This window comes from Poecilia reticulata, chromosome 4, assembly GCF_904066995.2.
Source record: "Poecilia reticulata chromosome 4, P_reticulata-male-v2, whole genome shotgun sequence".
In the NCBI taxonomy this organism is placed as follows: domain Eukaryota; kingdom Metazoa; phylum Chordata; class Actinopteri; order Cyprinodontiformes; family Poeciliidae; genus Poecilia; species Poecilia reticulata.
Genome location: NC_088833.1, coordinates 22,324,991 through 22,340,417, shown reverse-complemented (window position 1 = coordinate 22,340,417; position 15,427 = coordinate 22,324,991). Strand labels below are relative to the sequence as shown.

The window sequence follows — 15,427 nt, the reverse complement described above, 5'->3', positions numbered from 1 at the left end:
GGGGGCTACAAAAGAGATTTTATCGACAACGCCTTCTCTGGAAACATAACGTTTAAGCATGTTAATATGACAAACCCTCATTTTTCGTTTTCGATCAGGAGTCTTAATCACATAGTTCGTCTCATTTATTTTTCTGTCCACTTCATATGGTCCAGAAAATTGTGCATGAAGACTAGATCCACTTATAGGAAGCAACACCAAAACCTTTTCACCTGGAATAAAATTTCTGCTCACAGATTTTTTATCATAACGAGCTTTCATTTTACTCTGGGCCTTAGCCAGGTTTTCTTGGGCCAGCTGACATGCATGAAAGAGACGCTCTCTAAAACTGCTAACATAATCAAGAACATTATGCTCAGTTTGATGCGACTCTGACAACCATTTCTCTTTAACGAGTTTGAGTGGACCGCGAACAGTGTGTCCAAATACCAAATCTGCCGGACTGAATCCAAGGGATTCCTGAATGGTTTCTCTAACTGCAAATAGCAGAAGTGGAAGACCCTCATCCCAACTTTTACTAGATTCAAGGCAGTATTTGCGCAACATAGTTTTTAGGGTTTGATGAAATCTCTCGAGCGCACCCTGGGACTGTGGATGATAGGGGCTGGAGGTTTGATGTTGAATTTTCAGTTCATTCATAACCTGCGCAAACACTTTTGACATAAAATTTGTCCCTTGATCCGTTTGAACAACTTTAGGTAAACCAAAAGTTGAAAAAATTTTGTGAGGGCTTTCACAATGTTCTTCGCCTTTAACGTGCGTAATGGAATTGCTTCCGGAAAACGAGTGGTAGCACACATTATAGTCAAGATGTACTGATACCCCGACTTGGTCTTTGGCAAAGGGCCGACACAGTCCAATAAAACTCGTTCAAATGGTTCGCCTAGCGCTGGAATGGGATGAAGCGGCGCTGGAGAAATTGGTTTATTTGGCTTTCCAACCAATTGGCATGTGTGACATGATCTACAATACTTCACTACGTCAGACTTTAAACCAGGCCAAAAAAAATTACGCAACACCCGGTGATAAGTTTTTTTAACACCACAATGTCCAGCCAAGTTGGCATCATGTGCAAGACTCAAAATCTGAAGTCTGTAATCTTGTGGCACAACCACCTGATTTATTCGATGCAGATCACCTGAATCTGGGGACCAAGATCTCATCAGAACACCGTTTTCAGCAAAATATGTCACTTGGGCTTTAGATCCACTCTTATCTACAACAGAAAAGCAAGAAATCAATGACGGATCATTCTGCTGCGCTTTGATCAATATCTCCTTAGTAATATTTAAACTCAAAGTTACGTCTGCAGGAATAAGTTCAGGAACGTCACCTTTTGACACTGTTACAGAGTCACTTGCATCAAAACCATTTTCATCAAGTGTAGCCATAAATGACCCAGACAAATCTACGATTTCCCCCATTTTACGAGCCTGCGCGCGTGTAATTGCGCATGCAGGAAACGCATCCAAAGTAACAGCTGACTCAGTAACAAGGGTAACCGAAATTGGGTCATCAACAACTTCCGGTGTAGGAAACACTTTTCCGCCAGCCAAGTCATTACCAAGAATGAAAGAAACTCCTTCAATTGGTAACCGCGGACGCACGGCTACTTTAACGCGTCCCGAAACTAATGGTGAATACAAGTGCACCATATGCAGAGGGGCTTTGGTGACGCTCATTTTTATTCCCCACACAAGAATATCTGAACCACAAGATGTTTGCGTAGATAAAGGCAGCACAGATTCTAACAAAAAAGAGTGATAAGCACCTGTATCCCTAAGGATTGTGATTGGAACTTTATCCTTTTCCTCACCCGTCAAAGAAACAAAACCTTGCGAAATAAATGGCAAAAACTGCGGATCAACATCAACTTCAGGTTTTTGTTGAATGTCACCGCGTACATTTGGCTGGGAAGCGGACTTTATTAATCCCACACCCGCAGGAGTTTTTATACTCTTAGCTTCTTTTTCCTTCAAGACGGGGCACGCAGCAATTAAATGTCCAGGTGCGTGACAGTAAAAGCACTCACGATTGTTAGCTTTTAAGTTAACTGCTGGCACATTTCGACTCACTGAGAGATTTTTTCGTTCGGACAAATTTTTCTGAAACGAATTCTGTGAAAAAAACACATTTTTGTGAGTCAAAATAAATTCGTCAGCCAAAAGTGCTGCTTTAGTTAAAGATGACGCTTTCTGTTCATTTAAATAAGTCACAATACGTTCAGGTAGACACTTTTAAACTCTTCCAACAAAATAAGTGATTTTAAATCATCAATAGTTTTAACTTCACACGAACAACACCATTTATCAAACAAAACATTCTTCTGTCGCGCAAACTCAACGAATGTCTGATTAGCAGTTTTATTAAGATTTCTGAATTTTTGACGATATGCTTCCGGGACAAGTTCATAAGCTTGCAACACAGTTTTCTTAAGAATATCATAATCTAAACTCTGCTCAAAAGACAAGCTCGAACACACTTCTTGAGCCTTTCCAACAAATTTACACTGCACCAAAATGGACCAGAATTCCTTTGGCCAGCTCAAGGCAGCGGCTATGCGCTCAAATGCGCCAAAATAAGAGTCGACCTCAGACTCACGAAATTGCGGGACCAATGTGATGTGCCTACCAATGTCAAAAGTAACAGAAACAGAAGAATCTGTGCTTGGTGGTTTTGGTGAAGCTGCAGGTGCTCCGTTTTGAAGCTCAAGAGCTCTGATCCGAAGATGCATGGCTTCCACTTCCAGCTCCTTGTTGCGGTTCTCCACCTCCCTTATATGGAGTGTGAGACGCAGATCCTCCGACGACATACCTTCAAGAGGTTTAGAGTCTTGATTGAACTCTGAGACTGCAGCAGGCGCATCAGCCAATGTCGAGTCACCAACCGCGCCAAGTGCGGCGTCTCCGGCTTCCTTCATTGCAACCGTTTGCAGCACACCTTTATCCACCAGTTTCTCACACAGCGTTTCCTTCAGTTCTGACTTTCGATCACTGCAAGACACCTCAACATTATAATGGTCAGCCACAATAAGCAGATCCGCTTTCTTACATTTGTCCAATTTTACCCAAGAAGGTGAACGTACAAAGTCATCAAGGGAAAACCCCTTCTCCATAATTCCCCGGTGCACAAAATAAAACTGCCAATCAGAAAAATAAACACTTACCGAACACAATGAAAGAAGACACATAAAACAAAACCAAGATTCAAAAGTGGGAGTAGTTTGAACGGACGAGCCCCCAATTCATGTTACGACCAGTCTAGGGGGGCCAGGTCGCAACATGAAGGATCCATCCTCCTCCGATCTCAACATCCGACACACACAAAATTGAACAGTTGATAATGATTTATTTTTTAAAACAGGTATATCTTTTTTTTATCAAGATGTTACAACTGGAGTACCTGGCTTCAGAGTGAGCTATCGCCGAAAACAACAAACAAAACGAACCTATCTAAATAATAAGAGAAGCTTACCTAATCAAAAGTAAATAAACCAAAGTACAAAAAAACTTACCTTCCTAACCTAAGAAAAACATGAGAAAACTAAGGAAACATAAACGGCAACTCACTCCTACACTCCAGAACTCTAACACAGATAAACAAAGGCAAAGGGTGTGGCCGGTGGAGATGAGTCGAGGATGGAACACAGGAAGTCCGCGTCAGCGTCTTTTATGTCCGTCCCCTCCGGAAAGCAGCCAATGGGACATCTCCGTCGTCTTCTTGGAATCAATCAATCAGGGACGGGCACCTGCCGACTCATTTATAATCAACTGTACGCCGTCAGTCGTAACAACACGCACACACACACACACACAATCACACACATGCACACACGCACACACACACGCACGCACGCACGCACGCACGCACGCACGCACACACACGCACACACGTGTGTGCAGGACTGCTCCCTCTAAAAAGAGAGCAGTCCTGCTCTCTTTTTAGAGAGGAGATGCTGAAGAAGAGCTTTTCTTGAAGCTGTGTGTTTGGCCATGTCCACACAAGGCTTTCCTTCAGAAGTATTACACAGAGATGGATAGATACACTTTTTTAGTTACTTGAAAAGCTTTTAGCTTGAGCCGTAACTGATGAAAAACATTAAAAACATTAATATGAGAGTTAGTGGCACTAATTCATCTCTTGAACAGGCAGTTTCTCAGTTAACATTTCTGTTTTTGTCCATTTCATCAAAAACTAAAAAAGCTCCAGTCAACCAGCAGAACGTCACCATAGACTCCCCATGTGTCCTGCTTGACCTCACGTGCCACTGGACACATAAAAACACACGAATTGCAAATGTTGACGCGAATGCAAACGAGAGTGCAAAAACTGCAAAGCCTCCGGAGTTGTTTTTGACTTTAACATTTGTGACTTAAACGGCACTCTGTCAGATTTGTCATTCTGCCTCCGAGGTAGCAGATTGGAAGCTGATGGCTGACGTGGCTGGAGGCCAGCTTAAAGTCGGGACGTGCGAACCCGTACACACCTGCATGACGTGCCCGTGGGTTTGTAGCATTCGGAGAGTTTATCATGGAACGAAAAAGCTACGCAGGCAGAAAATAGAAATCGTTATACTTTTAGAGTTGAGACAGTACAAACATGACATTTCTTCTCGGTAAAATACAGTGCACCCCACAAATTAATAACTGGATTCAACTGTTTCATTATCAACATGCATACAGGCAATGTCAGCATTATGCTGTGGAAATTATTTTGTTTTTCTACAAGGGACAGGGAATCGGTCAGAAGTGATGACTAGACACAGGGAAAACCTTGGAAAAACTTTGGTTAAGATAATATTAACGGCAGAGAGCACACGTTGGAAATAAATGATCAAAAGAGAAATCTCAGGGCTGTAATTGGAAATAGTTACTTTGAGCATCATCTAGAATAGAATAATGGCCTTTTTCTGTTCATTTCTGCAACTAGAATCCTCATATAATTGAAGTGAATCAGTCAGGATAATTCCTCCTCTGTAGCTTTTGTCAGATCCAGACTATTTTCACAGCTGCCTGACTCCGTTATCCCAACGTCCTATTTGCTAATTCCCAGTCTCCTTATTTTGGCACATAGATTCAACACAATCAGGTTGCTTAATCCTATGACATAAAAATGCTTATTTGGATAGGTGTGTTACCCACAGTTTGTACAAAAGAAAACGAGAGACTTCCTGTGACGTAGCACGCGTGTCTGCATGCTCGCTCACTGACCTTGAAGTATATCATCATTGCATCTCTGTCAATCCATCTGGGGGTTTTTCTCCTCCATGTGTATGGCAAAACGGAGTACATCGCTTCCAACTCTGTACAATGCCATTGTCAGATTGTCGACTTTGGCTCTTGGTTTGTCTGGAAAACCAAATTCAGAATAGATTTCATGCCACTTTCTTCTTCCCCGTGTTGTCCTTTTACAAGCCTCGTGCGTTAGAATCTGACAATGTCGTCTCTGTTCATGTGGCTGTGTTCGTACCCGATTCCGATTGGTATTCAACTCCACTTTCAGTATTATGTTTTGCCGATGTGGCGGTTTCCCGGTATCAGAGAAGGGTCAGCTTCCACACGGCTCGGTGACATTTGCGTGCCAAATGTCAGTAAATGGTGCAAGCACTTTATCTGCAGCAGCGCATGTAGCTCCTTACAAAAATACTTATAACCACTGAAACATTTTTTCCACATTTTATGACTTCAAACATCAAGGTTTTTATTGGGACTTTGTGTAACAGACCAATAGAATTCAGTGTTGTAAAAATCGCCAACGGTTTTCTACTTCCTCTTCCTGTCTCCCTGTGGTCCTTATGGTTCACCTCAGGCCAATCGTCTGCCTCTGCTGGACATTTGATGGGCTCAAACCCGTGTTTCCTTTCTTAGGCTCTCTCCGCAGCCCTGTGGTGGCTTGCTTGGCATGTCTTTTTTTTGCTACGTGCAACTTTGGAGCTTTCTGTAATGTGTGAACATCGGCCTCTTAACACTTTGAGAAGCAACTGTTGACTTGTAAACATTATATGAACATGCAGGATTCAACAGCTCAGTCATCACAACAAAGCGGATCTCCATGGTCTGTTACGAAAATGACTCTGTATTATGTGCATGATGACAGGTGGAGTCACCCCCCCCCCCCCCTCGCCCCCGGTCAACAATACCTCAGGCTTATTGGCTGCTCAGTTGGTGACATTAGAATAAAGCTGCTGTACCCCCCCACCCCCCAGTCCTCCTCCTATCTGTACACTCCACTTAGAATTCAACTTATTTTACTGCATTGGAAGAAGAAGAGTTGTTGTAACAGCTAATTTGTTTATGCATTAATGTTTTATTCAGTCACCCAGAGATGCACTTTAAAAAACACTCTCAGGCTTTCAAAGTTAGTAAGAACATCCTCGCTTTATTCGGTTTCTGAGGTGATCTGACAGGGTTTGTGTGAATAAGTAGAAAGTGTAAGGTCTGTTTTTGAAGGTGTTGCTGTGTGTTTGTGCAAACGGCCACCATTGTTATCTGGCCAGGATCTGCCAGATAACAATGATACTGTAGTTTAAGACCGACTTCTGAAATGCTGGGTGCTTTCCCTGCTGTAAGGTGCAGCAGTGCAACCCAGCGAGCCAAACTAAATGATTGGACCCTAAATGTGTTTAGATAAGTCATGGATTACATAAATGATAATTAATTAGGAGCTTATCTGCTGCACTGTAAGGACTGATTGGGACTTTATTTATTTATTTATTTATTTATTTATTTATTTATCACTAAGGACACCAGTCCAATTTTGTTGTGCTCTACAATGCCTGTTGTTGCCTATAGAAGGTAAATTTTATGTTCAGGGTTTGACGCGTCCTTAATGATATTCTGAATCTACAGAGAACACAGGAGAAGGCAGTGATCTATTCAGCAGAACTGCTGACTCAGTAGAGTTTTTCCATCTGGTGAACATCCTGCATACCACATGGTCAGGCGCTATAATAGACTATCTTTGATTGCAATGGTAAAAAGTGATTATTTGTGGGGGGGTTTTCAGATCAGACACTTTATTGTCCCACAGTGAAATTTACCTATCAGCTTATCAACCTTTTCATCTCTGGAGAGATTTTCCGCAGTGGAAAAGGAAAGGTCTTCTTCATTCTTGGCACAACCATATTTGAAAAGACGCTTTGAGTTTAAATCATATTGGTTGCAGCTTACATCATCATCATCATCATCATCAAAAAAAAAATGGCCATGGTTGCACTTCAGCTAACTATTTTCCACTTCTGTGTTTGGTATTTAACCCTTTACAAGGCAGAAGTTACAGCCTATATAACCCGAGAACTCATATTAAACAGTTTACTTTATAGGAAAACCTCTGTTTGTGCAAGATTAAACCTTTGAAGCTGTTTTTTTTTTGTTTGTTTTTTAATCTGGACTACAAATAGTCCCACTTGCCTGGGCGAAACTACATTTTGCTGAAAGTACACAAAATGGCAGCTGCTGGGTTATTTGTCAGTCTTGAACCCTTCAGGGCTTAAACAGATGTGAAGCTGTATAATGCAGCAAGCTGAGCGATATAAAAAAAAGTCTGTTTTTAAATGTGATCAAACCTCACCAAGCGCAACAAATGTGAGTATATATATCAGATAATTTCAGTTCAGGCTGTTACCATTTTGTTATCTATACAATAACAATCTATTAAGTTGAATATTTTTTTCTGTTTGTATTACTGGTTAGACGTATCACCACATTTCTAACAGAAAAAAAACGTTTCTTTTTAACGTTCTTTTGTTAGAGAACGTTAGTGAACAATCAGCTTTATGAGGAACCAGGAACACAGCAGAAAGGTGGACAATGGTGAAGTTATAATCACGGTTAAGTTATAAAACAACATGCATCTCATATAACACTGGATTTCAAGCCTCGTGCTCTAAATGCATCATTCAGACCGGGTATTTAAATGGGTCCTGAGTGACCACATGGGTCCGTGATTAAAAGAACTATTCTGCTGCTATATTGCTTACTGAATGTAGGCAGGTTGTACCATGGCAACGTGTAGATACTGAAATTTGATTGGACAGCACACAAATAAACCACATGCCCGCCAATCGTTTCTACAAAGTAATGTCACGAGTTAGAACAGATGCATGCAACGGATTTCAGCTTTCATATTCACAAAATTAATAATGAAAATTATGTATGCCATTCCTTCCACGTCACAATTAAGCACAACTTTCTGTTGGTTTACTTACAAAATATGCATAAGTATATGCATCAAAGTCAAGGCTTATGGATAGTTTTAAAATGCACTATATCACAATATCATTGTGTTTTTCTCATTAGTTTAATATTTATGTTGGACACTCAAAGTGACACCAAGTTATTACTGTGATGCTTAAATCAAAGTAATTTTTATTTTGTTCTGTGCAACCTTCTTAATTTCCAACACACTCCAGCAGACAGCAAGCTATCTGAAGATGCTGTTCCCATTTAGTTTTGAATTATAAACTCAAACATGGACCCAGTGGCAATAAATCATGAATCTAAACAAGCTATTTTTTTAATGGATGTTTACATATTAAAATTCTAAATGTGTGTCCTTTGAAGTAAAACAAACTCCCTGTGTCGGTTTTAGACACTGAGAGTGAAACGCTGCCCACCGTAACTCGGAGCAAGCACACAGTCGCATACCGACATAAGCAGATAGATCCAGAGAGTGGAAGAGCCTCCACCCAGACGAGCGGGCCGGCGTGCACCTACAGTCACTACCCAACTGCGCCATGCATTATCCATGTCCCAGAGTCCCTTTGTGTTCTTCCCTAAATGTATTATGTACAATTAGCTATCATCTGTGCAGCTCAGTGAAGACCGATAGCAAATAAAATGGAACACAAGAACTAATTTCATTTGCTTTTTTCTGCCTCCTCGCTCCCCCCGCCTTCACACAAGGTAGTATCTCTGTAGAATTAGCTTATTGTGTTACTCTGAAGATTGTAATTTCCTACAGTAAGAGACAGCTGTGCAATCTGTCGGTTTTAATCAGCTGTTAACTCAAACTTAGACGCTAAGGGACTCTTCAGCTGCTTTATTCTGCTAGGAGAGTTTCTCCCCTATAGAGTTTTATAATCAAACTGTAACAGGTAAATGAAGACTTCAGAAAAAATCTGCATATGTATATTTGTTGTGCTGCTGAGAATTAATAAGGGACTGCTTTCCAGAAGGCAAATCATCAGTTATCGATTAAATTGTTCACAATTGCGACCATAGTGCCTGGCAGTGGAAAATATTCCAAACGATCTAATCCTTGCTGTGTTTGTAACGAGCTAACCTTGGAAGTAAGGCGATGTCAGAGAAGATTTTTGTTTTCATGTGACGCTGTTCTACAAAACTGAGAAAGAAATCTTAATGTTTTCGAAATGCCAGCCTTGGTGACCATAAAAAAACGTTTTCTAGAAATACAAAAGAAAAAAAACGACAAGAAGAATTAACCTTTGAACTGTCAGCGGTACGTTTGTACAACCTTTTTCTGGAATCTGTCTTTAACTGCATTAATTTGCTGAAGAAAAAGTAAAAATTCCTGCTGCGGTGTAAAGATGTACAGTAGCAGTTCCTCACCAACTTTTATTTATTTTCAAAACAACAACAACACACAAAAAAAAATCCCTACAAGATGATGCTGCCTCCAACACGAGTCACTTTGGAGATGGTGTTTTAAAGTGTTGGATTTTATCCACAGACAGCATTCCTGCTACTTTGTGTTGGTTTGCCACTTTAAGTTTGTGGTTGACACAAGAGACGGTATGAAAAAGCTCCAGGAGGAGGAATTTTTTATTTTTTTATTTTTTTTGCTAAAAGGTTGCATCATTCTGCATTGCTCTCTTTCATTTATGTTGCATGTCATGTTTGGTAAATTTAAATCAGATCCCAGTGGAACAAAAACATTCATTTAATTACTGTGCACTTATTTGTGCCTGCACTTTGCTCTTAAATCCAGTGCTGGACAGGAAAATCACAACGTCTGAAACAGAGACAGACGGATTTAGCCGATTGAATCAGGAAGCATATTTCTGTGCCTTCTCTCGGTGTGAAAGGTTCCTAATCCTGACATTTATCCACCTGCAGTGTTGCAGCATCCTGATAGCAGTTTTTCATCTTTTCCCAACCCATGTTAGTCTAAGTGAGCCTCAGTCTGGTGCAGGGTGCCCAAATTGTGTCTGAAAATAGCAGCACTGTAAAACAAAACAAATGTACAGATAGAGTAACAGAAACTAATGTTGTGTTTATTATTATGCTTTTAATTCTAACTTTCTATTTTACAATACCAGGATGAGTCACTCAGCTTCAAGGCTCAAAACATACCACTATTTATATATTTTTTGTGTTTTACAGAAATCTAATTTTTTATTTTTTTATTTCCTCACTTCATCTCAGATCACTTTACTAAATGGTAATTTTCAACCATTAGCACCTCTGCAAAACATATTTTCCTCCTCCCCTCTTCAAAACCGAGCCCATTTGAATCTCAAATTCAATGCAAATTAGGCTGGAGAAACACAAATCAGATAAGAATCTACCCGATCAAACAGTGGCTTCAGGGCTTGCGAGTTTTTCGAGGGATCACCCTTCGTGCACGTAGGTCACCTTCAGGCGGTTTGCCCACAGCAGCTGTTTAAGGAGGGAAAGTGGGGTGTCAGTGAAGGGCTGTCTAATGAGTCCAGCATCAGAGAATTAGGGCCGGCTGAGTGTCCGAGCACCAATCAAAGGAGAAACAGAGAAGCCAGCGCAGACTCCTCATTAACAACTCTCTTTTCACGTCCTCTTTCTCGGCCGGGAAGAGGCAATGCTGCTTAGTGACGATGATTAGACCCTCTAAGAAACCCGAACCACTCGGCAGACGCAGAGCTACAGACTTCGCCAGGAATTTCTCGCCCATAAAACCTCTCCATTTCCTAATACATCCTCTCTTTCACCACTTCAGTCACACTTGTACATGCTGCTGCTGCTGCTTCCCCGCTAGGGAATAAAAGTACGACGCCTCATCAGATTGGCTCTCCTGACTTAAAACCAAAAAAAAAACGCACCTACTTACCTCTAACCAGCTTCTCCCCGCTCTCCAACAGAACGACTCATGGAGCGAGCTCTACTCCTTCGCCCTCTTCAAGGCCATGAGCCACATGCTGTGCATTGGATACGGCAGGCAAGCCCCAGAGAGCATGTCGGACATCTGGCTGACCATGCTCAGTATGATTGTGGGAGCGACCTGCTATGCCATGTTTATTGGCCACGCAACCGCCCTCATCCAGTCTCTGGATTCATCGAGGCGGCAGTACCAGGAAAAGGTAGGGATGCTGCTGCAAATCAGTTACCTAGCATCTCAAGCGACCCATGTGTTTGTGTTTAGGTTAACACTTAAGAGCAAAGATTCAGCACAGAGCCTCACTATTAGAAACTCAAAGAGACGTTACTAAAAAAAACAAAAAGCGCCAGTTTTGCCTAGGTTGCTTTCATATTTTGTAATCAAAGCAGATGTAACTTTATTTCATCTGCAGGGTATTCTGGGTAAATATAGCCTACATACTTAATATCAGGGGCTGTTAATTTTTTCCCCTTCCGGATTTCATATATATGTACCGTTTGTCGTCTCTAGCTGCCTTCGACATTGCATATCAACCAGGTGGGACATTTTGTTCCTGCTTGGACAATTTAAAGCAATTTCTCTGTTTTTCTCATAGTTTTCTATAAGAAATGTGATTAAATAACTCCATCAAGTAATGTCTTTTGGCCTGATCAGACATCATGATCTGTCTTATAAGAGCAATCTGACCCAAACAGGGTATAGAATGAACAAAAATTGAAAAAGGGAGTCATATACCAAGAGATTAGGAATGTTATTCTCCAGCCATTTGCTGTTGGGATTGTTCTATCCAATTATTCATTCGCTCATGGTGAAGATATTTCTCAAAACCGGCCAATGTCTGAACTAATACTAAGCTGTAATTAGTTTCTTTGTGAGAAATAAAAACAACTTTTTACTGCAGTCAGTTTGTATATTACTTAGGATGCGGATCAGGCTGTAACCCTCTCAGTACTGCCCCCGTTTGCCTCTATGAAGACATTACTTTCTGTTTATTTGCCCAACAGTGTGAATAAAGTTGTGGCATTTGATATGAATAGAAAGAATAGTTTATTTGATACCAATGGACTTGGATGGAAACAGCATCTGCTCCATTAGTCCGATATTCATGTCTGCATCGCGCCGGACCAGCGCACATCTGGCCTCTTTGTACAGCAGAAGATCAAAGCTTGTGGCGTCTGCAGGCTGGAAAAGGGGGCCGAGCTTCTGCTTCATAGCCCCGCTGTGCCAGGGGTGTTCTGTGACTTGTTAGCTCCCTCAGATCCCGGGTGATGTGGAGATCCTGCAGTGTGTCCCGTCTGCACGTCAAGCAAACACATCAGAACAACAGGTTCTTTCCTCTGAACCCTAAAAAGCTCAATTATATCCTGTCTCTCTGAATTGTAATCATGCTGTAGATTTATTCTCCTCATTTTGTGGTTCTTGATTGATGGTGCATCGTGTTCAAGTCAGTCTGCGGCGAAATCGTTTTCCTTTTTAAGGTTATGATATAACCCCGCTTCCACTGTAACGTTTAAATGCAGTACTGGCTCCAGTGGCTGGGCTGGTTTTCAAAATAAACAGATAACCAATGTTTATATTGTATAACATTTATAAGCATGATATAGTTGTGATCAGAGGTACTTGTAATACTCCTCATTAGGAGGAATGGCATGAAATTCAGGCTCATCAACTCTTAAAATTAAGAATCGTGTACATATCCAAATATTTACATACGCCTCCAGTTTTATCTGGTTAAATTGCTGAAGCAAACTGTGAAAAACTGGTGCTTTTTGTAGCTACAAATGTAGCCTGGACGTATGTTTAAAGTCTTGGCAAAAAAAATTTACGATAGTTGATTTTAATTGGCTGCTTTCCTGCCGTGGATCCATCTTTTAAACACAACTCACCATATTTTAACAGGACTGAGGTCAAGGCTTTTCCAAAAGCCTGATTATCAGTTTCAAATGTATTTTTGATGTTTATTTGTCCGACTGTGTCCAAGTTACAACTATCTACCTGTTGATTTGAAGTGCAGTCTAATACTGTGAATGTAGCCATCCATCGTAAATTAAAATAAAAATAAAAATGTACTGCAGTTTGCTGTTCTAACAGGACAGAAAAACTTTTCAACTGGTTTTGGAATTAAACAAATTGACAAACTAAGCACTTCTCCAACCCCACTTCCTAATCGCTTACCTTAATCCTGTTGAAAATGTAAGGACTATGATTAAAAGCTGGGTAAACATGGGAACCAACCTATTTAACAGATCCTTTCCATCTATATGAGAGATAAAATATCAGTTTATGTCAAATGAATTTCAACTAATTCATCAAATTTTTCCTCCATGTTTTTACTTCTTTCTTTTTTTTAACCATTTCACCCTGAAGACATATTGGCTCAAATTAATAATAAAAAAACCAAAACAAATGAATAATTCATTCGCAGGATGAGTGTATGTAAACTTCTGAGCAGAACTCTAGATGACGCAGGTCAAAGACAAAGCACATTTATAAAAACCTCATTAACAATTATCACTAATCGTTCCTGTAATCCTCCTTTTGGTTTGAGTCAAAGACAAACATTAAATTCCCACAGTTCAATTCACAGAAAATCATAAAATGACATTATTTTAAAAAAAGGTGCCACCTGCAAACCTGGAGGCAGTTTTTGGTTTGTTTACCACCAGCTTCTCGACTCTGACTTTCAGGAAAGAAACCAGAGTCACAAATACATCATGATTTCTCGAAACAGTCTCAGGAATCCTGCTTTAAACCTTTAAACCTAACTTCCCCTTTCATTTTACATTTTCACTTTACCCACTTGTAATATAGCATTGCATATATTGCATATATTAGAACTAATTAGCTCTAGAAACTTTGTGTGGTCAAGGGATATTTTAAAAGTTCCTGACTTTAATTTTCATATTCTCTCCATACATCGCATGCAGTATTTCTGAACGGCAGATTTGTTTTACATTTATCATCACAGTGCCTAAACTGCACTTGAAGAATGCTCACTGTTTCTTTAATTTCATAGCTTTTCTGTCACTATGCCAGTTAATCCATTTTTGAAACCTTCCCTTGGCTTCATTGTGTGAGCGAGGACAAAAAAACTTACTGTACAATAGCAGTATAATTGCTTTCCACTTGAACACTTTGACATTAGGGCTGTAAGCCTAATAGGAGGTCCTCCTGCTGTAGGCAGAGTTCTGTGTTTAATAAAGACTCGAGAGAAAATGGAAAGGAAGGGCGAAAGAGCTGCTGACTCCGAGCCGGTGTCTGTTTTCTGTCGGTTTCTTGAGGCTCTCCTCTGTCAGCGCTGTGACGTACACAGCCGTCGGTTCCTGTCTATGCATCCTGCAAGGAGAATGAACCGGCACAAGTCATTCTCGAACCTATTGATCCTCGATGCCCCATGGCTGTTTTCGTCCATCGTTAACCGACTATGAATGGCACGCCGAACGGATCTGGATTGGAACTGAACTTTGCGGGGAAACAGATTCATTACATACAGTTAGTGTAAATACTAATGACAGTGCGGACGTGTGTTGACTCAACATAAAGTAAACAGTCGGCGTTGTGAGCCATGTTAAGACAGAAATGTAATAACAGATGTGATAGTTACCATCATCTCAGGCTCCGAGCCTCCGGGTGAAAGAATGAGAGGATTTCTGAGGTTCCCTGCGGAGCAAACAAGTCCAAAGGTTTCCTGCTTTTTCAGAGTCAGATTCCCGATTTACATGGTTAGTTTGTGATCAGAACGGAAAGAGAAACAAGGTCGAAGATTTCCAACCATGTTTTTTTTGTTTTTTTTAATTCCTTGACTACTTTCACAACTTTTTTTTAATTTAGAAGAAAATATGGTAATACTTTATTTGAAGGGGTGTGCATAACACTGACCTGACACTGTCATAACCATGACATAACACCTGTCATTAACATAAAGAAGTCTTTATGAATGTTTATGACGGTTGTCATGAAGTGTCATTCGGTAAATAATGACACTTTCAATGCAAAGTTGCTCTAAAAGTTGCATTGAAAGTCCATTAAAAATGCCAACTTTGCATTAAATTGTCATTATTTACAAAATCATGCAAAGTTGGCACTTCAAATAAAGTGTTACCGAAAATGTCTTTATTTTTTTTTTCTTTTATGAAACCTAGCTTTAATCCTTATCTTCCTAACTTTTGTTAAAACTGTTAAAACTATTAACAACTCATTTCAGTAACTTCCTCTTATTCCTTAATAGGTTTAGATTTTGGTCTGAATTAAAAGCTAATCTCTTAAGTTAATTACATAATTTATAGCACTAGTTTTCTGTCACTCTTTTCACTTTTTCCTTGGTATTGAGGTTTAA

At 40.3% G+C, this 15,427-nt stretch overlaps 1 protein-coding gene across 1 annotated transcript in view; it reads left to right on the top strand.

Moving 5' to 3' along the window:
* Nucleotides 1–15,427, top strand: part of hcn2b (hyperpolarization activated cyclic nucleotide-gated potassium channel 2b) — a 50,745-nt gene that overhangs the window by 16,277 nt on the left and 19,041 nt on the right. The window contains exon 4 of the mRNA XM_008407211.3: nucleotides 11,075–11,293. Coding sequence (XP_008405433.2) covers nucleotides 11,075–11,293 — 219 coding nt within the window. The remainder of the gene's footprint in view (nucleotides 1–11,074; nucleotides 11,294–15,427) is intronic.